Here is a 23,315-nt window from a genome sequence, read left to right as displayed (position 1 = left end):
CTATCCTTAGTGAAGCCTGTTGATGTTAAACCGGAAATAGAGCCAACCCAAGTATCTATTGAACCAACGGCTGAGGAGATCATGCTCACGAACCAGAGAGAGGAATCGTTCCTTGTTGAAATGAGCGTAAGCGATCGTAGTGCCTCCGAAGAACTAGCCTCGTTGAAGCCTGTTGATGTTAAACCGGAAGCAATACCGATTCAAGTATCGATTGAACCAACGGCTGAGGAGTTCATACTCACGAACCAGAGAGAGGAATCGATTCTTGCAGATATGGGTACTCTTCAAAATAAAAAATCAGAAAGAGATGCAACTCAAAATTCATCGGAACTCGGTACTCAACTCGACAATACAACGAAGAACGATTCATCATCTGATACGGTGATTGATAAGGGATCGCAACCAAAGCCAACAAAAGCAACAAAAGAAACCAAAGCCATCATCTTATCGCCGGGCAAAGAGCAAAAGAAAAAGCAGAAAGATAAGTTCAAAAAGATTAAAAAATCTGATGCCGCCAGTATGGCTGCGTTTCTCGAGGCGGAAAGAAAAGTGTTCGAGGCCGAGGAAGAAAAGCAGCACACCTCGGTGGACCGGGTCGAACAGCAGCGTGATCAAACCTCTCCCGCGAGTTCGATCACCAAGGAGCAGATCGATACGATCATCGTTGGCATCAACTTCGACCGACAGGTTTCGCTTTCGAACGTGGCTGCCACCGACGGCGCTATGGGTGAAGTGGTGGTAGGAACAAGCAAACCGTGCGATGAGCCGTTTGTGGTGAGTTTACCGGCCAGCCCCGTGAGGAATGTGAACGAGTTCCGCAGCAATCTGGTGTTCGAAGATTACGATTTTATGCACGAATCTCCGGTGAAGCGATTGCCGGAACGGGAGTCGGTCGACGGGAAGAGCGGTGGCCGTTCGAAGGAAGTGAAATTCAAACCGACACTCGAAAGTATTCCCTCGGATGGTGATTTGATGAAGCAGCAGGGTGAAACCGGTGGGAAAACGGCCACGGTCGAACAGACCACGAACGTTTCCGCTCCGACGCCGGCCGGTGATCGGCAACCGGTGAGCACTGAACGAAATCCCAACGGACCGGACACTGCGAAGGAAGACAGCGATCCGATGCAGCAGCTTTTAATCAACGAGCGGTGGCGGGACAATCGACAGAAAATTTCCATGATCACCCACGAAGAGTACCTGCTGCAGCCGGTTTCACACATCCGGCTGTCCCTGCCGAAAATAACTGCCCAACAGATCGAACGTCTGCCGAAAGATGTGACGATAGACGTCGTGCCGCTGGAACCGATCGTGCTTGAAACGCCGAAGGACGAAGAGATTGGGCGGATGCACGATGACGGAGCACGGGATCACGAGGATCGTGAGGTAGCTACCGTGGTGTCGGTGTTGGACATTTCACCTTCGGTGGTGTACGAAACCCAATCGGTGGACGTGCTGGAGAAAGAAGCGTCCTTACCGAGTGCGGACGATGTTTACCCAAGTATGGCAACGGAAGCGCAGCATTCTGACCTGGATACGGTCAACCGGCAGGAGGTGTTGTTGGTTGGTGAAACGCGCGAGTCTACGCGGCAGATGTATACAACGACCACAACGTCCGTCCTGTACCGTACGAGCACGATAACGTACGTGCAATCGACCGACCAGGAAGAGATCGCCGAGATCTACACAAGTCCCACGGTGGTGGAACAAAGTGTAGTGACGGAGCACTCGGCACCCGGTTTAGATAGTTCGTCCTACTCAGAAGCGAATCGAAGCATGGAAGAGCATACGATCGCAATGGAGAGGATCACACTGGACGAACAGTCGTTCAATGAGTCTCAGGCACTAGAAATTTCGATCGCTAGCACGATCACTGAGGATGATCAGCAGCGTGAGCTGAGCATGGCCGATCGTAGCATGGAGGAACACACGGTAGCAGCGGAACAAATCGTATTGGAAGAAGAACCTACGATCGCTGATCGCATCATTGGTGAGCCTGATTGTCGAGATGTTCTGAGTGATGATGATGGGAAGGATCGATCATTGCAAACAGCGCCTCGGGAATCAGTTCAAGAGCGACCAGATCCTTCAGCAGCTTTAACTAGTGCGCTCGAGCTCGAAAACGTTTCCCCGTACAACTATTGGCAATACCACGATGCAGAGAAGCATTACATTCAGCATTTCGTCATGCCGGCGGCGGTGGCCAGTGGAAAAGAGGCGGTGATGGTGGCGGCGACAGCGGATACCGATCGGTTGGACCCCCCTCTAGTGGAACCGAGTATAAGCACTGAAGATGCGCCCGTGGACACGGCGGCGGACCACGGACACGGTGACGCTGCAAACGATAGGCAGCTTGAGGAAATCTATCGCACTTTACAACAATCGTACCTTAGCGTTTGGCAGCTTCGAGAAGCGGAGGATAGTTATCAACAGCACCAAGCGGTCGCTGTGAGCGAACAGGAGAGAGTTCCAGCAGAGCAAGAATCGATGGAAGCTCTTCCAAAGCCTTCCGTAGCGTGCGAAGAGTCGGTATTGGTACAAGCAAGGGAAGCTTCTCGACGGTCTGACAGTGAGGTACTCGAGGTGATGAAAGGCTTGGCGCACTCTGTTACCAATTGTTGGCAGTTGAAGGACGCCGAAGCGAGATATGAAGCTGATCGTGCACGGCAGAAGGCGGTTCTTGATAGTGTTTCTCCCCCCGAATCTAACGACACTGAACAAACGGCTAGTAGCGTCTTGCAGGGAGCTCCCGAAGAAAGGGAACAACGGGACAGTATTGGTTTGGGACAAGAGTCTGCGGTCGTTGCGAGTACTTCTGAGCTAGGAAAGGGATTGGCTGCATTGTTTTACGAGACTGTTCCATACTACAGCGGACACCAACTTCAAGATGGCGAAATGAAATACTGTTTGCTTAGGGAACGAGAAAGACTCGCATCCGTTGAGCGTATCGCAGAAGATCCTGTGCCACAGGAGGATCCGGTTGTTGCAGAAGCAACCCCGGGGCAAGAACCGTCGCCCACGGTCCCAACAGTCGATAAGCAGGTGTTGGGGTTGGATGCTTTTTACCATGAGTCGGCACCTTACTACAACTTGCACTTGTTACGCGAAAGTGAAAAGAAACACTACTTACAGCGAGAGATTGAAAAAGAAAAGCCCAGCGATCAAGATCTGCCTGATGCGATCGATGAGACGCATGAAGTTGCTCCCAGAGATGGGGAAGACAGCAACGTTCTGTCGATGGAAGTTCCGGAGCCTGATCTACCACCGATCGCTCCTTCTGGTGTTGTAGGAGAATTAGGGCAGCAGCCAGAGACGACAGTGTCCTACGAAGAGCTTTCGGAGTTTGTTATTGTAGATCAATTCGGTGAGACGGAGGAAGCATCCATTGAAGACGAAGAGACGGTCCTTCTCCGTTTATCGCAGCAGTCTCAAGAGGAGAAAACTATTGTGACTGAAGTGACTCAAGAAGCGATCGCTAAAGGTCAGGGGGAAATTGCGCACCAAGTAATAATTGAGCAAGAAGTTCCACCACAGGTTGTTGGTAAAACGGTGATTGAATCCACGGTAATTGAATCCGAGATTTTAGCGTCAGCAACCCCGCATGAAGAGGGATTCTCATTGGGGCAGTCACATGACGACTCCTCTAAAACTCGATCGCCTGATAGAAGTGGCTTCCTCGAAGAATCGGAGATAAGTTTTGTCAATCTTCCTTTAGAAGAGATCGAAACGCAAAACCCCATGCTTCCGGAGGACATTGAAGAGAAGAAACTTCTCCGCTTATCACAACAGTTCAGAGAGACGCAAGAGGAAATTGAACCATTTGAAGAAAGAGTCCTTAAGGAAGAAATTTCTCAAGACTTTCCGACTGAACCAGAAGTGCCACTTCAGACCATACCTGGCATCGAGCAAAGCAAACTCTTATTGGATGCAGAGTGCGAAAAGAGTGGAAACGCGCAAAAGGTTGCCGAAGTTCCGTCGGTGGCTAATCATCCTGCGGACACTGTAGTACAGTACGAACTGCATCAACAGACTGTCGTTCAAGAAGTTGCTCAACACGTCAGAAAAGAACAGCGTGAGGTTAAAGAAATTGTGGAAAGCGAATGCACCGTCGTTACAGAACCGTTGGCAAGTTCAGAAGAAGAGCTTTTGTTGGTACAAATGCGCGAAGAATCCACCAAATTCACATCACCCGATACGACTAACGTGCAAGAATTAGTTAATCCATCGGATATCGAAGAGAAAGAACTGATCCGCTTATCGGAACAGTCGAAGGAGCTGCAAGATGCAGAAGCAATACCTCAGCCAAGCCAACCACTTGTGGAGCTTGTGGAAGGCCGAGTCGCAGAGCAGCACGAGGTCGTTGTCCACGAAGTGGTGGGTAAGACAGTGATTGAATGCACAATTGTAGAAAAATCTCAGACTATGGTTGACATTGATTCAAGCCTCACGGAAGAGGAACGTTTGTTGGTGCAAAGGCGCGAAGAATCCTTCACGGCCAACACTCAACGGGGGGCCGTTAGCCGTTCGGGGATAAGCTTTCTGAATCTCCCTCTGGACGCACGGACGGACGGGAAAATTGAAATGAAAATCGCCAGCATTGAGGCTAGCGAAACGGTGCTCGAATCCACCTGCTCCGAATCGTCCTCCGATCACCTGCAACCCGATGACGGGGAAATGCTGGTGGAAGGAAAATTGCTCGTCGAGGTGAAAAGTATTCCCCGATCTGCAGGTGACACACTCGGTGGTCGGAAAGATAAGCGTAAAAAGGAGAAGAAAAAACTGAAAGTCTTACCACCGGTCGCGGATTCGGCTGCTTCGCCTCTGCAGGCCGTGGCACCCACGGCCGCAGCACCGGTGGTCAATGTGTGGGAAGAGATGAAGGGAAAGAAGACGTACGCCGAAGTGCTGACGGGTTCCGAGGCGGAAAGGAGAATGCTTGAACAGATCGGGGCACCTCACGGGGTGACCGAAGAGTCCGCTTCGCGAAAGGAAAGCGTAGTCGAAGTAGAACTCGGTGATGAGCACGATCTTCAGACGTTCATTGATAGCAACCGGTGCAGCCAGAAGGTCACGGCTGTAAGCGTTTCGTGGGCCGATGAAGAATATGATGAGGAAAGGGATGTCAGCTCCAACGTCTCCCTGCCGGAAACAAGCGTCGCTTCAGTAGAAGATGTAGGGAAAGATCCAAAGGATTCAACTTCAAGCGAAAAGTGTCCCAAAGAGGCCACGGTTCCCGATAGGAAGCAGAAGAAGAAACAAAAGAAAGACACTACTCTTGCTGTGAAGGAGGAAGTGCTCGACGTAATCGATGCTCCTGTTGGGGCGTCCGTCGTGGAACCATCTTCTGCACAGAGCTTGGGGTCAAATGAAGAAGATGATCGTGTCATGGGTCCGGTGGCTCTCCAGCCTGGAACGCTTTTCGTCAAGTTGGTTGAAACCAAGGAGGCAACCGAAGATCGAACCGAGAAACTGTCGGGCGCGCAGAAGAAGAAGAAACAACGAAAATCTAAGCAGAAAACGCCATCCGTCGAAGAGGAAGATTCGGTATCGGAAAGTGTAACCGAAGAGCTTCTACCACCCGGTAGCAACCCCTCCGAGGATCACGTTGAGATTGTCCCGGAGGTTGTTCAGGTTGCAGGTGACGAGCCCAAAATAGTGGTAGAGCAGGTTGATGAGGTTAGGTCCGAAACGATCGCACAAGAACCGCGCGATTCAGGATCGAAACCTAAGAGGCAGAGAAATCGAAACAAGAAGCAAGCGTCAGTGGAAAAGGAACCGGAAAGTGGGTCGAATCTAGCGGTCGGTACATCCACGACCACCGTTCCACTGTCGGAGTCTCCAAAGGAAATAGCACACCTTCTGGACCATGATCGCCATGAACCCGCGGAGACGCTTGAGGTTTCCGGCGAACCACTTGATGTGGATGGTGAAAAACGTGTACAGTTTTCAGCGGAACTTGAAATCCTTAAGGACGTTCCCTTGTCGGAATCCCCGAAAGAGATTGAGCATCTTTTGGAGCACTCACTCGCGGAATCCCTATCACCGTTGAAGATCGCTGAAGAGCCGTCGATCACCGCCACACCCGGTGACGGCGGCGAAGATACGGTCAAGCATGTACATTTTGTAAGCGAAATTGAAATCCTTCCGCCTGTTCCTCTGTCGGAATCGGCGAAAGAAATCGAGAGCTTGTGCCAGGCCAAATTTACCGTCGAAGGAACTGTTCCGATGGAGGTCGCAGAAGAAGATCCGTTGCTCTTTTCTGCGCACCCGACGGTGCTTGGTGAAAGTCAAGCACGATCGGTGCAGTTTGTGGAGGAAGTAGTTATTGTTCCGGCCGTTCCTCTGTCTGAGTCGGCCAAAGAAATTGAGCGGTTGAGTCGAAGTGCATCCGTCGAAGTTCTGTCGCCAAGGGAGGAGAATGTCGCAGAAGACCCGGATGCGGGGGCAAACAAGCGCGTCCACTTTGTGGAGGAAGTTATGATCCTGCCGACCGTACCGCTTTCGGAGTCAGCGAAGGAAGTGAAGTGCTTGCAGGAGGAAGCACACCAGCCATCGGGAGCGCGCGATTTGAGCGACCAAACCGAGGAACTGCAGGATGTGCCGATCCGGACGGAAGAATCCGGCGATAGGCGGGTTCAGTTTGAACCGGTGGTAGAGGTTCTGCAAGTGGTTCCATTTTCAGAATCGGTCAAGGAAACCGAGCGTCTAGTGGAGGGTAATAGAGCGGAAGAACCAGAGTCAGAGGAGTCCCCGAAACAGGAGGATGGCCCGGATGAGGTCAGTGTTGGCGAACCACGGCGAAAGGTTTCATTTTCGCAAACGGTCGTCAAAATTGATACACCACTGGACGATGATGATTTCGAAGTTATCGATATGTCGGATGTGACCCCCGCCAGTCTCGAATCCATGGTGGACGTAGGTTCAACTCCCGACTTGGTTCCACCGGCACCGGTCCAACAGAAGAAGAAAAAACAGAAGAAAACGAAAAAGGGACACCCCGGTGTGCAGGATGCACCGGTTGATGAGTCGGTTAGGGACATCACTCCGGTGGAAGTGGAGAGTGCGGCGCCCTCGGGGATGCTGTACTCGGAGGTAGTGGCGCAAAGCCCTGCGAAGAACGTCGCTAGTCCCAGTGGTTCGTTCAGTGTCACGGATTTGGATGAAGAAACAATGATCACAGAGAACTATGTAGTCATTCAAGAATTCACGATCGATCGTAGCGAATCTGATCGGGGTGAGCTTGAAATAGTAGACCAATCTGTTCAAGCCGAGTTTGGCACTACGTCAGACCGGCCGAGTGCTGAAAAGTCCGACCTAATGGTGCAGGTAACGGATATCCACGCAGAAGAGGTGGTAGTTTTGCCGAGGTTTGGTGACATAGGACAAGAGTCAGGTAGCATCGCTTTACAGTCTGTTCAGGTAGAAGATCATTCCTTAGGTACGGAACAACAGGCGAGCAGTGGCTGTCCCATGCAGACATTGTACAACCTTTGGCAGAACAAGTCTTGGCTTGATCGTTCGGTTTACGGGAAGGCAGAAGAGCAGTATGTGCTCCTAAAGACAGCGGCTACGGCCGGTGCTGTCGGGGGTCAGCCTGATGAGAGATCGGCTGTTGAAGAAGCCGACAACGACCGACCGACAACTAGTGTGACGCACTCACAACTAGTTTCACCAACTGCTGCTGCAGACCCACAAACTGCAGCCCTCACAACACCAACACCACAACACCCATCAGCAACAGAAGCAGCAGCAGCAACAGTAACAGCAACGGCAATAACCGCAACTAACCGTCTACTAACCTCCCTCGATGATGTTGTTATCGACCACGCAGAAGAGTTATCCTTGCCAAAGTCCCCCGCAGCTCCACTCCGCACTCTACCATCCTATCCCGCGCAAATCGCACCCGATCCCAGTTCCACCGTCGACCCTTCCACCCTTCCCTTAGGTTCAACGGACAGCATAGAATTAAGTAAACAGAATGTGGCTGAATGCACCGTAAACCGTAAACAGGTGACGTTGTACTCCGTAGAATGTAGTATTTTATGTTGTTTCGTTTAAGCTATTTAAGGACTTTGCTAACCGCGTTTCGTTTCTTGCTCCTAATAATTGGCTATGTTTCGGCTTGCAAGTAGTAGTTCCGTAGTAGTTTTCGCACGCTGTGTTTCCGCCATTTTATTTTTCGTTCATAATTCGCGTTCTTGCACAATTATTGCGCTTTTTAATGTAATTCGCGGTTTGCTTACAAGTAACAAACTTGAAACGCAGGCACGAGCTCACGAGGGGCAACATTTTAGTACGATGTTGCCCTCGAGCTCTCGAATCATGCAATGTGTTCCGCTTCCATTCACAGCACTTCACATCACATTCTCTGGGCCCGATGTATATTCGACACTTTTTATGCCAATATTTTACTGCGGCGCGCTGCCGTTATCTATTTGCGCCGGGTCTGTCTGAATTCTGATCCACACTGCGTTCAGACAAAAAAATAGGAACAATTCATTATTACCGTCCACATCTCTCTTCACGCTTCTCGACATTCCACAGCGATTAGGTCGCATTTTTTTTTTCTTTCTCAAATAGTTTTTTGCGTGTAAGGTACACGCAAAAGTGTTGAAAATGTACATCTGGCCTACTGTGTGCGGTGTGAAGACGTGTCAAAAGTATGTTTCTTAGCACATCCTGCTCCGATTGCGTCAGCAGCCTCTCGTCGTAGTAGACGTTGTGTTTTTGCATTTTGCCTGCAATCGTCGCCATTACGAAACGGACGCCATTTTCCGTCCGGGTTCGGGTTTATGTTTTATTTTTGCCGCTTTGCCACTTTTTTGTTGTGATATTTCGTTTCGACTATTTTTGGAAAAACCTTCGGTTTGTTATTTCTCTAACATGAATAGAAAAAAGCCAAAACACGTGATATGGAGCGCCGCCAGAGCGGAAAGATGAGCAAAACCAATAGCTGCGAATGCTTTTTTGTTTGACTAGACAGAGAGAGCGAGAGGCATTTTAGTACTTACTTCTCGTTACACGGCGACGGCGCACTCGGTCGAAGCGTACTAAAATGTGTTCGTTCTCATCACCTTACAGACATTAGTGGCGCAAAGTGTGGAAAGTATTCTGGACTCGCTGATCAGTGCGGAGCTAGAGATGAACAATCTACCGTACGACAACGTTAACGATCTCATCAAGGGTCTGCAGGTAGGGCTAACGCGTGATCTAACCGTGCCACCTTACTAACTTCGCCCTCGATTGCAGATCCTGATAACGAACCTCGCCGAGTACAAGCAACAGAATTACGCGATCGCGGGATCACTACCGCCGAACGCGGACCGTCACGTTCGCAGCTCGGTCGAGCAGATTGACGAGCGAATCGATACGCTGCGGCAGCGGGCGGAAAATGGACTCGAAAAGATCCAGGTACGCCACATCCCGGGACCCCCCGGACCATAGTTGCGATCCTCAACTCTACATCACCCCTTTTCCCTTTCACAGCAAACCCTCAAACAACGCGAACAACGAAAAAGCGAAATCCGAGACTATTTGCAGCTACTGGAAGAGATTGAACGGTGGATCGCGGGCGCCAGCATTCACCTGACCGAGGTGACGGAATGCCGGACGGAGGAAGAGGCCCGACGTCGTCTGCAGGACGACCGGGCCGTACTGAGTGATCTCCGGGAGAAGGAAACTTATTTGCAGGAAGTGTTCGACAAGACGGAACCGTATCTGGTGTACAATGATGTGTCCGAGCGGACGGGTACGTTGCGAGAAAATTTGACCCTCCTGATCCGTATCCTGCGAGAAAAGGCGCTAATTCTGGAGAACAACATTCAGCGGCTGACGGCACACCTTGACCCACGCTCTACCGCCGTGGCCGTCGTCGTGGCACCCCAAACGGTAGATATTGAAAGTCAAACAAGTCCGTTCACATCCATAACGGAACCCGTCGCGGAAGTGCTGCCGGCCACGGTTGAGCAAAGAGTGGCCATTCCCGTGACTTCGGTCGCAGCTCAAACGCAAATCGGTGAACCCGCCACGACGGCCATCACCACGGACAACATACTGATCATTCAGTCGGTGGCAAATGGGCGCGAAACGGTGCAGATATCGAACGTGCCGCGGACTTTCCACGGACCGGCGGGCGATGGGACCGGCGGCGAAGAGGCGGTCGTGGTCGAGGCAAAGTACACACAGCCGATGGCGGGCCGAGAGTGGGATCGATCGTCGGAGCTGTTGGTTCGGAACATCCCGAGCCAGTTCGAGACGACGTTCACCGAGCCCGATGACACGACGACGGAAATCATTGTGAACCGAGATGGGTCGAAGAAGATCACACTCCGCAAGGTGGTGCAACCGGCCCAATCGATCGAACCGGCGGCCACAACGGCCTCCGGGAAGGCTTCAATTGTTACCTCGATCGATATGGTAGCGCACGCCGCGGAACCGGTGACCACCGTCGAAGGGGTTGATGTTGAGCTGTTGCCAGAGGAGGAGGAGGACGGAGCGATCGTGAGTGAATCGCCCGTACGGCGGGAGGCCGTAGAGGACGCGGCCGAAACGGTGGTGAGCGAGATACTGGACGAACTGCAGAAGCAGGTGATCGACAGCGAGCAACCTGCTGGTGGGCAGCAAGAGCAAGTGGAGGAGCTGCCACAGGTATTCGATTCACATGACCAAACCGCACCAGTAGAGTTGATTGCTTCTCACGTTGAGTCACCAACTAGTACTAGTAAACAATTAGGCGATGCCTCTGCTACCGCCACTGTGACCGCCACGGACGCCGTAACCCATTCCTTAAGCCTTACCCAACCAATTACAGCCAGCGAGGAACTAAGTGTGGCCCCACCCGAACCAGTCGAACCGATCGAGTCGATCGCTGATGTGTGGCCAGTGGCCGAACATATCGTTGGTGGTGGGGTGGTTACGTTTGCAGAAGGAAAACGGACCGAGCCGATGATCGGTAGTCACGACGAAACGGGAGCAGTTTATAGCGATGCCGCCAATGTATGGCCAACAAGCCCGGTACGTGGCTCCGATTATATCGAAATTGAGCCAACTCTGCTGGAATCGGTAGAAGAAACGGTGACCGTTGTTTTGGACGATAATCTACCAACGATAGTAAGACGAGAGCTAGAAATTGTAGTACCGATCAGTATGGAAGGCGAAAGATTCGAAGAGAGTGCCCCTACGATCGAGGCTGAGGAAGAAATAATCGTTCCGATCGCACTGGAAACCGAAAGTGGAAAGAAGTTTGACGCTCCCGCACCGAGTGAAGTTCTGCAGGAGTCTGCAGTTGAAGAACAGCATCAAGAAGTTGTGGTACCGATCGTTGTTGAAATGGAAACGGATAGCGCTACCGTATCAAAACCGATCGAAGTTATGGAAACGATCGCAACAGTACAGCATGATCAAGAAATTGAAGTACCTATTCTGGTTCAAATGGCAGATAATGTACCGATTGAAACTCAGAAGGTCGATGTCCTAGAGGCCATGGAAGTGAAACGGGACCATGCCACGTCGGTACCGATATGTGTTGTTGTCGAAAGTAGTCAGCTAACGGGCACTACAGCACCGGTCGAAGCAATAACTGAGCATCTAACTATCGCGCCTCAAGTACCCGAAGACGCACATCTTGTAAAAGAAGTATTAGTTCGGGTTCCCGAAGCGTTACCACTACAATCACCACCGGTTGTGGAAACCGTTGTTACACGGACTGTCGATACGATAGAGGGATTGGAAGGTGCCACAACCATTCTCGAGACGGTGGTCGTAACCAAAACGATCACAATGGAAGAAGTAATCGAGATTCCTGGCGAAGAAATGGTCGAACTGAGTGCGGAAGAAGAACTGGTCGATGATGGAGAACGCGTCATCGTGGAAAAGGTTACCCACGTGACAACCATCGTCGAGCGGATCGATGTTGAGCTGCCACCATCAGATGAGCCTGATCATGCCGAACTTCCGTTGGAACTAGCCGTTCGGGAGCCTGAAGACCCCGCCGTGCCACCAAGTGAACCGTCGGTGGCCGATGGGGAACCGAATCTTGAGGTACAGGTGGCCACCGTTGACGGGGCAATGCAGAGCTCACTGAAGGTGACGATGAGTGTGGATCCGACGGAAACGAAAAAGGTTAGTGTTAGTTTGATCGAGATCAAGGCGACACCGGCCACGGCCGAACAGGAAAGCAGTTCGGTTCCGGTAGCGGAGTATGAGGAGATTGCCGGGTTAGGAGAGGTCAACATCGACCAAGGATACGAGGCCGATAAGACGGCGACCGCTGACGCGGAGGACGCCGATGGCGATGATAAGGGCAAAAAGAAACGGCGCAAGCGGAAGAAGGCAAAGAATGACAACGAAAAAGCGTGCAATACGGATCCTGGAGATCCTCCTCCGGGACAGACACCGGTTGAACGGCTAGAGTCGGTGGCTCAAGAATCCGAGCAGGGCGGATTTGAGTCTTACCAAAGCTTCGCTGAGGAAGATCAACCGGTGGTCAGCACGGTCAACGTGCTGGAAGAATCGGTCGAACCGGAGCTGGCCGAAGTGCCCGTGGGCATTCCGCGGCAGATTGTGGTGCCCATCGAGGTGCTCGAAGCGGTTTACATCGAGGACGTGCAGCAGCAAACGAGCCCGGTTCAGGGCGACGACGACGACGACGCCGAGATCGCTAACATTACCTCCGAGCGGCTGATGGTTCCGATCGCCGACTCGGAACAGCGCTCGATGCAGACCTCTCCGGAACCGGAAGTACCGCGAACATCCCAGCAGACGTCTCCGATCGAGCCGGAAGTGCGTGGCGAGCAGCAAACGAAGGAGGCTCAAACCGTGCTGGCGGAAGTCGTTGAGATCGAGACGCAAACATCGGCACCACCATCACTAGCGCAGCAAGAAGCGCAGACGGATGAGCCGATGGTCGGTGATGTCCCGAAGGCCGTCGTCGTTACCAGCGATAGCGCTAATCAAACGGCCGCGATTGAAACGAAAGAAACGCACCAGCAAGCCACGGACACCGAAGAGATCGTGGGCCCCATTCTGGCACAAATCGTACGGGATGTGGTCGATCCGGCGCTGATTTATCGGCGCCAATCGATGCAAACGAGTCCGGTACAGTTCCAGGCGGAAGTGCGCACGTCGGATGAAGGCGCGCAGACTGCCATTCTGGAACTACACGATGCGAATGTGGAGACCGAAACGGTCGCCAGAGAGGATCGTGGAAATTCTCCTGCACCCGAAGCGACGGATAGCGCTGCCATGGTGCCTGTGACGACCGATTCGGCCATTCAGACAAGTCCAGAGCATGTGGCGGAACTTGCCATTACACCCAAGTACGAAATTCAGGACGAAATTCTAATACAAACCGTGGCACCACCGACGACGGAAAGCAGGGATATGCAGACCGATCGCGTGGCGACTGCCGAAACCGATGCCGGACAAACGGCGGGCCCCATAACGGAGATTACCGAAACCGTGACCATTAGTACGCAAACGAGAACGACCGAGCCGCCCCGAGAGGAGCCAGCGGACGATGAGAAGGACAGCAAACGGTCGAAGAAGAACAAATCCAGGAAATCCAAGGACGGCCGGATTCCGATCGAGGTGGAAGTGAGCGCGCAGATGATCGTGCCCAGTTCGAGTCAGCAAGGAGTGCCCGGAGCGGGTGGCAATGAAACGGTAACGGTGACCAAGACGATCGTCACGGACACCGGAGCAACGGGGCCTGACGTCGGGTTGAGCATTCAGGTCGAGATTGATCCCGCGTATGGAACGGTAGAAGAGAGCTCAACGATCACCGAAGCGCCGGCAAGTTGTCCGATCAACGAGTCGCTGGATGCTGCCCAAAGCCAGAGCCTACGGTTGAGTTTGGCCGACTACTTCTCGATCATCAAATCGCAGCAAGGATACGCCGAAAAGCGACTCATTCCGTGGCGGGACATAAATGAAATGTTTGACACGACAACGGCCGCAGCGGCGGCGGCGCAGCCGGTGAGCCCCGATGATCCGCGGCGGGATCGCTTCCGAATGGCACTGCGAACGATCAGTTTCAGTGGCGAGGAAGACGATGCGCTGGCCGAAACGAACGATCTGGAGCACGTGCTGGCCCTACTGGAGGATCACCAGGGCGAGCCACTCGTCCAGCAGCAGCTGCTGTTTGATGTGGTCGAAAGTGTTACGCGATCGCTGGAGGATCTCGATGGTGGGTTGTGTTTGGCGCAGCAGCAGCAGAGCGCCGGCAGTGCCGGGGACAGTCTAGCGCCGCCGATCGATCGGGCAAAGTTGCACCGGATCTACAAGATTCGGTTGATCCGCATCGAAGAACACATCCTGCGAATCATCACGTACGTCCAGCGATCGAAGGTCGGTCCCAACAGCAAGGAAGTGGACGAGTGCCTGAACCATTTGCTGAGGCAGGTGAAGGGGCTCGAGCAAGCGGTGGCCAACGAGGAGCGCAATAGCGATGCCAATGCTACCGCCATGCGCCGGATTACGGACGCGATGCGTGATATGAACCGACAGCTGGATGCGCTCGAGGGAACCCTGCAGACGCTGAGCGCCAACGAGTCCATCCCGATCGGCCGCAAGCTGGTGGAGCTGGAGGGCATCGAAGCCGCCTGCCGGTCGGTACAGAACGCACTGAACACGCTCACCAACGAGTACAACGGAATCGAGGCCAAGGTCGAGGCCGGAAAGGTGGCGACGGAACTGGACCAGAACACGCAGCAATTGCGCCGGCTGGAGAACGGGATCGTGCTCGAGCGCAACAAGCTTCTGCAGCTGAACAGCCTGGCGGACGAGTACGAGCAGACGCTGCTCGAGTTCCAGGACATTACGGCCGCGGCGGAACTGTTTATCGAGAACGAAATCGTGACCGGCTCGCTGGAGGAACTACAGGAGGAGATGCAACGGTACCGCAAGTTCTTCGTGAACCTGAACCACTGCAAGGCCATTCTGGAGTCGCTGGAAGCGAACCTGGACCCACTGACGCGTCAGAAGCATGCGGAACTTCACTCGTCGCTGTACAACCGTACGAAGCTGATCCTTGAGAGTGCCGTCGATCGGGCGGGCAAGCTGGCACTGGCCGCTTCCCGCTGGACGGTGCTCGAGAAAGAGATGCTCGCCGAGAGCCAGTGGCTGCAGGTTGCGCAGCAGCGTGTGCCGGACCTGGCGAACGTGTCCTCGGCCGACTACGAGCGGTACATGACGATGTACGAATCGCTCGCCCAGGACATCGGGAACCATCTGGAGAAGATGCGCGCCCACAACGGGACGGCCCGGGCCATGCAGGAACTCATCACGGCGCCGGTCCTCGAGAAGGACAGCTCCGATGCGCTGGTGGTGGTGATGCAGCTCCGCGAGGAAGTGCAGCTGTATCTGCGGCTGCTGACCAAGTTCAAGGCGCACTGGCACCGGTACAACGTGCACGCGGACAAGCTGGGCGACTGGCTGCACGAGTGCGGCGGGAAGCTGGCCACCATTAGCATCGGGCAGAACCTGGCCGAAACGCCCGTCCAGGATATGCGCTCGTTCTGGGAGATTAAGGCCCAGTACGAGGTGCTCAACAGCAAGGTGTACCGCGGGGCGTGCGATTCGTTCGATCTGGCCCTGGGCACGATCGGCGTGACGGATGAGCAGCTACAGCGGCAACTGCACGGCCAGCTGCTCGACAACTGGCTCGTGGTGTCCGGCCGAATCGCCGACCTGCAGCGGAACATTGCGGACTCGATCAAGACGACGGCTACGCCGCCGGGCGAAAAGATTGCCTTCTTCGAGCAGGAACTGGCTGAGATTGGGCGTGAGTTCGACGGCAGCAAGACGGTGCTAAAGAGCCAGGAAGACCTGTACGGGTATATCGAGCGTATGCAGATGCTAAAGACGCGCATCGCGCTGGTCGACACGGAACTGGGTCAGTTGGCGCTGGCACTCGACTACGACACCGAGAAAGTTAGTGCGATCTTCGCGCTGTCGCGCCGCCTATCGCTCCAGATTGCCGAGGAACTGGAGGCGGCCGATACGTTCTACCGGCGGCTGGAAGACATCGAGACGGGTATCAAGGCGCAAGAGCAGCGCCTGACGGAGATCGCCCGCGTACTGGACGAGTGCGGTGACAGCGTGAACGGGAAGCGATCGGCGGTCGAGAAGGCACTGGGCGACTGCAAAGACTGTCAGGATGCGCTCGGACCGTGCTGGAACGAGCTGATGCGCCTGCGCCAGATGCTACACACATTGCCGATGAACCTGAAGGTGTCCGTGTCGCCACTGCAGACCGAGCGCGATCTTTCGACGCTCCAGAACGTGCACAGCGATCTCGAGCGGCGCTGCGATCAGGTCGGCGCGCTGCTCCGCGCTCGGCAGACGCTGTGGAACAAGTTCCACCGTCAGCTCGACGCGATCCAGGAGCACGTGCAGGAGACGGAGTTTATGATGGAACTGCTGCAGCTGCAGGAGAGTGCCGATTACAACCGGTTGCTGAAGGCGACCGAACGGTTGGATGTGAGTAGCCGCCGAGTGCCGTGTGCGAACCCGGATGCTAACCCGCTTTCTCCCCTTTACACAGACCCTCCTGGCGGACATTGAAAGCCGCAAGGATATGATCGAGGACCTGCAGACGATCGCGCAGCCGTTGGTGGAAGCGTCCGACGCGAGCGTGTCGGCGGAGATCCAGGAAACGGTGCAGCAGATCAGTGTGGTGTGGGAGAGCACCCGGGAGAACCTGCGCGATCTGTGCGATCGCTACGAGAAGGCGGTCAAGCTGTGGCAACACTATCACGACGTGTGCGACACGGTCAAGGAGTTTACCGAGTTCACCGAGTACGACGATTTGCGTCGGCTGGAGGATCTACCGCAGGTGGAAGTGTACCAGCGGGCGCTGCTCGATCAGCGCCAGGAAGTGGACAAGCTGCGCAAGCTGATCGGTGAGATCAACGAGCAGGTTGGGTTCAGCATCGGCGATGCGCTGCTGGCCGAGATCGACGAGTATGGGAAGAAGCTGGATGACATCGAACAGGGAGTGATCGAGCGGCGCGTTAAGGTGCACGATCGCGATGCGCTGCGCGTCGAGAGGGCTGACGTTGCGCAAGTTTCCCGTGGGGTGCTGGAGCACGTGCAAGAGGTACGCATATGACCTTCCCGACGTTCAAGGTGCGACTGTCTCTAACGGCTGTCTCTCTCATTACAGAGTTTACAACAGAAACAGCAAGCGGTGGACACGGAAAATCTGACCAACAAGATCGTCGATCTGCGCTCGTACCTGTTGAGTCTGTGCGGAACGATGGCCCGGTTGAAGGATATCCACCGCCACGGGGAGCGTGGCACCCGGGACGACAACGGAAACCTACAGAACCTTCACTCGGTGTCCCAGAACTTGCTACAGGATACGTACCAACAGTACCAGGAACTGGTACAGCAGCTTGTCGGCACCACGGATGACGACGGCCGGGTGCTGGACTTTTGGCAGGAGTACCTACAGTTCGTGCAAACGTTCCTGTCCGCTGGCATCCCGAGCGACTACGGCCAACTGAGGGCCCACCGTGAGCAGTGCCTTCTGCTTCGGACGCTGCTGGTCGGCCTGCGGAAGGAGCTGCTGCAACGGGGCAAAATCGATGTCCGGCTAGTGGATCGGTATAACGAGCTGAGCGTGCTGTACGGCGAGCGGGTCGAGCGGTACGAGGAGCGCATCACGGAGATCGATAACCGGCTGTGGCACTGGGAAAAGTTCCGCACGCTGGGCGGTCGGCTGCGGGACGCGTTGGCCAACGTCGAGCGGGAAAAGTTTACGCTCCAGCTGGAGTACATCAATCTGCAGGAGCTGCCGAAGCTGATCGCGAAGGTGAACGCCCTGCTGGAGCAGTTCCCGCGGATGGAGGGCGACCTGGACGCGATGGCCGCCGAAATGGCCCAGTTGTCGCTGTACGGCGACGAGGGCACGACGCTGATCGGGGCCCGCAGCGAGCAGGGCAAGATCGGCGAGAAGGTCGGCAAACTGCAGGACAACGTGGAAACGTGGAAGAACTTCCTGTTCGGTATCGACGAGCTGTACGGTCGCTTCACGCGCCGTGCGTACGAGGTGGAGAGCAACCTGCACGAGCTGCAGGAGTGCCTCGGTGAGCTCGAGGCGGGCCAAGTGGAAGCGAAACTAAACCTCGTCCGGAACTACCACGTCCGGTTGGGCACGGTACGGGACGGTGGTCTGCAGGAGATTGGCCGCATGCAGGACGAACTGAAGGTGTGCATCAGCATGTTCGATGTGCGCCGTCTGCACAAACGCGTGTGGACCCTGTGGCAACTTTACGGCAAGCTGGAGCAACGGATCGTGCTGGTGATGAAGCGCACCGAGGAGAGCACTCGCAATCGGAAGCTGTTCTTTGACCAATACCGGGTGCTGCTCGACTGGATGCAACAGTTCGAGGACGCCAAACTGAACGACGATTCCAATCGGTACGAAGCGTGCACCGACGATCGGGAGTTTATTCGCGGGGTCGAGGAATCGACGCGCCAAGAGCTGGCCCTGAAGGAGTACGAAAAGGAGTGGCTCACGGTGACGGGCAAGGGGCTGATGGCGCACAGCTCGCCCGACCAGCAAGCGGAAGTGATGGTACACCTGGAACAGCTTCACGCCCGCTGGGATCACCTGCAGCGGCTGTGTGACGCGCGATCGCAGAAGATCGCCGAAATCGAGCTGACGGTGCGATCGCTCGAGACGCGCATCGCCGAGATCAAGGCGTGGATGGTGGGCATCGAGCGGGAACTGCGGGCACCGTTCGCCACGATCGACAGTTTGGAGAAGACGGTGCTCGATCGGTTGCTGGACGAGTACGAGAAGCTGCAGCGCTCGATCGAAGCCAACAGTGGCAACGTGGCGGAAGTGTTGAACCTTTGCGAGCTGCTCTTTATCGACGTCCAGTCCTGGAACGTGCACATCGATCGGCGCAGCATCCAGAACGACGCAAAGGACCTGGACTGGCGCTGGAAGGCGGTTTGCTGCGAGGCCGGGCGGCGCAAGCAGGATCTGCTGGCCGTGTGGAACATGCTGCTGGAGCTGCAGAAGATCGTGGAATCGCACCAGGGCTGGGTCACGGAGCAAGATCTGTATGTGCAGGGGGCCGAGGAGCTGCTCGGCAGCTACGATGGCGAACGGATGGACGAAGAGCTCGAAACGATCGCGATCCGGCTGAGCGATGTAGCCGGCCAGGAACCGATACAGTGCATCATGCGGCGGCTTTACGTGTCGCTCGTGCACAACGATCGCATCGCGAGCGATGGACTGCGCGTGATCACGGGCCCCGCATCCCACATGCTGACCATCTGGGAGCGGCTTCAGGTGCGCTTCTGTACGCTCCGTACCGAGCTGGAGCGCTACCGGTCGGAGTACGGCACGTTCGTGGTCGAGTACGAGCGCATCATTCTGGCGTTGACCCAGATCGACGTGCAAGTGACCCAGATCGAGCACCTTCCGCCGGCTGGACCGGGGCCAGAGTCGGATCTTCAGCGGCTACAGGAGCTACACAGCGAGCTGCTGTTGGTGGTGGATCTGTTCGCGAAGGAAGACACGCTCGGGACGAACCTCGTGGAGCGCCACTCGGCGAACAATGCGATGAGCGAAGACATCCGGCAGCGGATGGCCGAGTACCATCGGTTGGGCAACGGTATTAAGGACCGGCTCGATGCGCTCCTGGAGCGGACGGCTGCAGCACTGGCGGAGTCGTCGTCGGTGGCGGTGCAGGTCGATACGCTCCGGTTGGGCCGCAGCGAGTCCATTACCGCGAAGGATGCGTACCGTTACCAGCTGGAGACGGCCCTCGGCGAAGCGGCCACCAATTTGCGGTTGCTACACGAAGCGATCGAAGCCATCAACGCAAACAACTTCATGTCCTCGACGCAGAACGTATCGAAAGCGTCGGCCGCCTGCGAATCATCGATCGAGCTGATCAAGCACCTCAGCACGTTGCTCCAATCGGAGTGCTCGGCGACGGCATCGGAAGCGTGTGCCGGGCAAGTCCTGCACGAGGTCGAACGGTACCAGCGGTTGCTGGCGGAGTGGACCGAAAAGCAACAGCAACTCGAGGAGTCCAGGTATGGCACGGAGATGCTGGGAAAACCCTGTGTTGTGGTACTTTGTGTGCTTCTCTCATAAGCTCGCTCTCTCTCTCTCTCTGTCTGATCGCTCGATATTCATCACAGCACTTTCTCTCTCTCTCTCTCTCTCTCTCGATTCATGTCTTTTCGAAACAAAAAACTCGTTCCTCTCGGGGGTCACGCATCCTGTGGGGGCCACAACATCACACACGCCATACGCCACACGCGTCACTACTGTTCCTTTCTTTTACTGCTACTACTTCTTCGGCTGAGCAGGATCATACCTAAAGCTTACAATTTTAACTGCATACAGTAAGTGCGCTACTTTCACCAAAACCCTTACACCTTATCGCGGCTGCCGCATGATCTTCCGCCTTCCGCCGCCGACGTTGGTTCCGATTCACTAACGTTCCGGTTCCCTTTTTGTAGCAATGCCGACTACCTAACGTGCCCGCTGTGTACGAACCGGAACTGGCAGCAGATCGACAACGATCTGTGGCGCTTGGAGCAGTGGCTCTCGATGGCCGAAGCAGCACAGCGGGCGCAGCTTTCGAGCCCCCCTTCGGATATCGACGCCCTGGAGGACACGATACAGGACCATCGGGAGTTCCTGCTGGACCTGGACAGCCACAAGAGCATCATCAAGTCACTCAACATTGTCGGCGAACATTTGGCCACGCACACGCGCGACACCGGACGGGCCACGAAGCTGCGGGAACGGTTGCACGGGAACAACGGGCGCTGGGATCGGGTTTGTAATGGGGCCTCGCGGTGGCAGTCGGCGCTGAACGGTGCGCTGATGGAGAACCGAGAGTTCCACCGTACGATCGGTGAACTGAGCGGTTGGCTGGAGCAGACGGAGGCGCGCATCAAGGCCTCGGAACCGATCGATCTGACCAGTGGCGATGAGCGGGCGGTCGAGAAGAAGTATCGCATGTTCCGCGAGCTTCGGGCCGATCTGATGCGCTGCGAACCGCGTGTCGTTAGCCTGCAGGAAACGACCTCGCAGCTGACGAAGTACGTGGACGCGAACAAGTCGGAAAAGTTCGACGAAGTGTACGCAAAGTAAGTGTCCCCGCGAGGGGTCGGTGCCACGGATCAGATCACGCTCTAAGATCGCTTTTTTCAATAGGTTGACCGATCTGCGGTTACGGTTCCACTCGATCCGCCGGCTGGTGGAAATGTACATCATCAAAATCGGTGCCGCCCTGGGGCACGACAGTAGAACTAGCTTGGGCGAGGTGCCACCGGGCCGCGGCGGTTCATCGGTCGCCTCGTCCGCGGCATCACTAAGGCTCCGCCGGACCTCGCAGGACGAGCAGATGCAGGAGGTAGGTGCAAGTGCGGACGCATCATCCCGATGTGTTATACTTTGAGAGAATTTACGCTGGCCACTACCACCGCCTCCACCACCACCAACACCACCACCTCCAACACCCATAAACATCCGTCGTCGTCGGCGTCGTTGTCGTCGGGGTCGTTTTGAGTTTTGCGCACAAAACTGTGTCAGTAAGTAGTAGCTATGCACGTTACCATGACAACCACCACCACCACGATTGACAACCCCCATCTCAAACTGCTAATCTCAGTGTGCGGCGGAGTGCACCATTCGTGTCCGTATCGAGTGCTCCTGAATCATCGCCAGGGCGACGCCGTCGTCGCCATTGAGGGTCCCAAATTATGCCGGAAGACTGAATGGTACCAGCACACGGTTGGGTTTTCGTTTCCCTGTCTCAACTTCGATCCCTTCGATCCCTGATCCTTTTCCCGCACCGCCCATTTGTGTGTGACGATCGTAGCAGCCAGCCGGGGCCGGTTTGCCGGGGGATGAATTGGACATTTAATCAATTTTCTTTCTTTTTTTCTTTGTTTTCGGTTTATGTTTCTTTCGTACAAAAAAAAACGTTGTTGCTTCTTCTACTTCACCAATTCTGAACAAACCAACTAAATTTGCAGCAGAACGGAGCCCGCCACCATCCACCATTAGCAACGGCACACGATTCCAGTACAAAGTAATTACTAGCTTTCATTTCGTACTTTATTCGCCTGTGTAGTTTTAGGGCCACAGTAAGATTCTTTTGTTATGCTTGCAGTGCAGAAGATAAATTCGGTTAAATTCCGTAACAAACGTTGGACAGTAGTTTCTGTTAGTTAGAGTTTGTGATGGTTTCTAAATCTGAAACGATTTTCGCTTGCGATTAGACGATAGTTAGAAACAGATATTTTTCCAGAGCCATTATGGCCGTCAGATAGCACATTGAGCGAGACTTATCGCAAAGTGTGCCCAGATCGCTAATACTTTCTTCATTTCTCCACCCGAAACGGAACTCACAGTGCTGGCACCGGAGACACGGAGGGAGACGACGGAGATGTCATCAACACTACGATCCTGAGGAGAAGCTATCGCTTCTTGGGTCGTGTCATTCGTGCCTCGCTCCCGATCCAAGCGATGCTGCTGTTGCTGCTCGGTGTCGTCACGCTTATGCCCCACGGTGAAGAGTACTCCTGCACGCTGGCCAACAACTTCGCGCGCAGCCTCGAACCGATGCTACGCTATCCGAACGGACCACCGCCAATATAGGGAACCCGCAGTAGTTACCATTCCTTTCATTGTTCCTCTTCCCGCACTTCCCCATCTCTCGTCCTTATGCTAGTCGCGTGGCTCTCTTCCGAGAGGACAACTATTCCTATTCCTTACCACATTAGATATGCGTACGACTAACCCAATAACAGCTTTTCGTAGAATTAGAATCCGCCACCACGGGAGAGTGGTGGCTTCTGTACAGTTTCTCCAACGCAATACTAATGCACAAAGCCATATCCATTACACGCACCTTAGCTAGGGTAAAGGCAATTGACGGATCGGATGGATCGAAGAGGATTGTGGTCGTAAGTTTAATCACATAAATATTCCGATATGAATAAACATGATATTAATAGTATTAATCAAAGACCGTGCGTGTTACGTCTAATCCGAAGGGTCTACTGACCCCCCTGGCACAGAACCGTTTTATCAAACTCATCCCGGAGCTTCCTTCCTTAGTTGTTCCCGGAGCTTCCTTCCTTAGGTGCGATGTTGCTCTCTAAATTCTGGGTTTTTATGTGCCTTTAACCAGCTCCACGGCGGTCCCTGGCTACGTTGTGGCGATGCACCTTCGTGTTGATGCTCGTGTCATCGTTTGAATGTTTGCTTCAGCTGTATGGCACAGCCTCGCCCGCGATTCGTAAAGCCCTCTCAAGGAGGAAAGCGTCCGATG

At 54.6% G+C, this 23,315-nt stretch overlaps 1 protein-coding gene across 1 annotated transcript in view; it reads left to right on the top strand.

Moving 5' to 3' along the window:
* Positions 1–22,976, top strand: part of LOC128275973 (muscle-specific protein 300 kDa-like) — a gene marked incomplete at its 5' end in the record, with an annotated part of 28,336 nt that extends 5,360 nt beyond the window's left edge. Inside the window, 16 exons of the mRNA XM_053014443.1 lie at positions 302–1,987; positions 4,406–6,912; positions 7,006–7,323; positions 7,664–7,755; positions 7,911–8,007; positions 9,079–9,189; positions 9,247–9,408; positions 9,484–11,395; positions 11,666–16,476; positions 16,541–17,095; positions 17,162–20,055; positions 20,335–20,370; positions 20,488–21,123; positions 21,191–21,389; positions 22,018–22,070; positions 22,393–22,976. Of these exons, the coding sequence (XP_052870403.1) occupies positions 302–1,987; positions 4,406–6,912; positions 7,006–7,323; positions 7,664–7,755; positions 7,911–8,007; positions 9,079–9,189; positions 9,247–9,408; positions 9,484–11,395; positions 11,666–16,476; positions 16,541–17,095; positions 17,162–20,055; positions 20,335–20,370; positions 20,488–21,123; positions 21,191–21,389; positions 22,018–22,070; positions 22,393–22,639 (16,316 nt within the window). The remainder of the gene's footprint in view (positions 1–301; positions 1,988–4,405; positions 6,913–7,005; positions 7,324–7,663; positions 7,756–7,910; positions 8,008–9,078; positions 9,190–9,246; positions 9,409–9,483; positions 11,396–11,665; positions 16,477–16,540; positions 17,096–17,161; positions 20,056–20,334; positions 20,371–20,487; positions 21,124–21,190; positions 21,390–22,017; positions 22,071–22,392) is intronic.
* Between the last annotated feature and the right edge of the window lie 339 nt (positions 22,977–23,315).

The sequence above is a fragment of the Anopheles cruzii genome, unplaced genomic scaffold (assembly GCF_943734635.1).
Source record: "Anopheles cruzii unplaced genomic scaffold, idAnoCruzAS_RS32_06 scaffold00216_ctg1, whole genome shotgun sequence".
Taxonomy (NCBI): domain Eukaryota; kingdom Metazoa; phylum Arthropoda; class Insecta; order Diptera; family Culicidae; genus Anopheles; species Anopheles cruzii.
The sequence above is the reverse complement of the archived record's forward strand: the minus strand, read 5'-3'. Positions and strand labels throughout refer to the sequence as shown.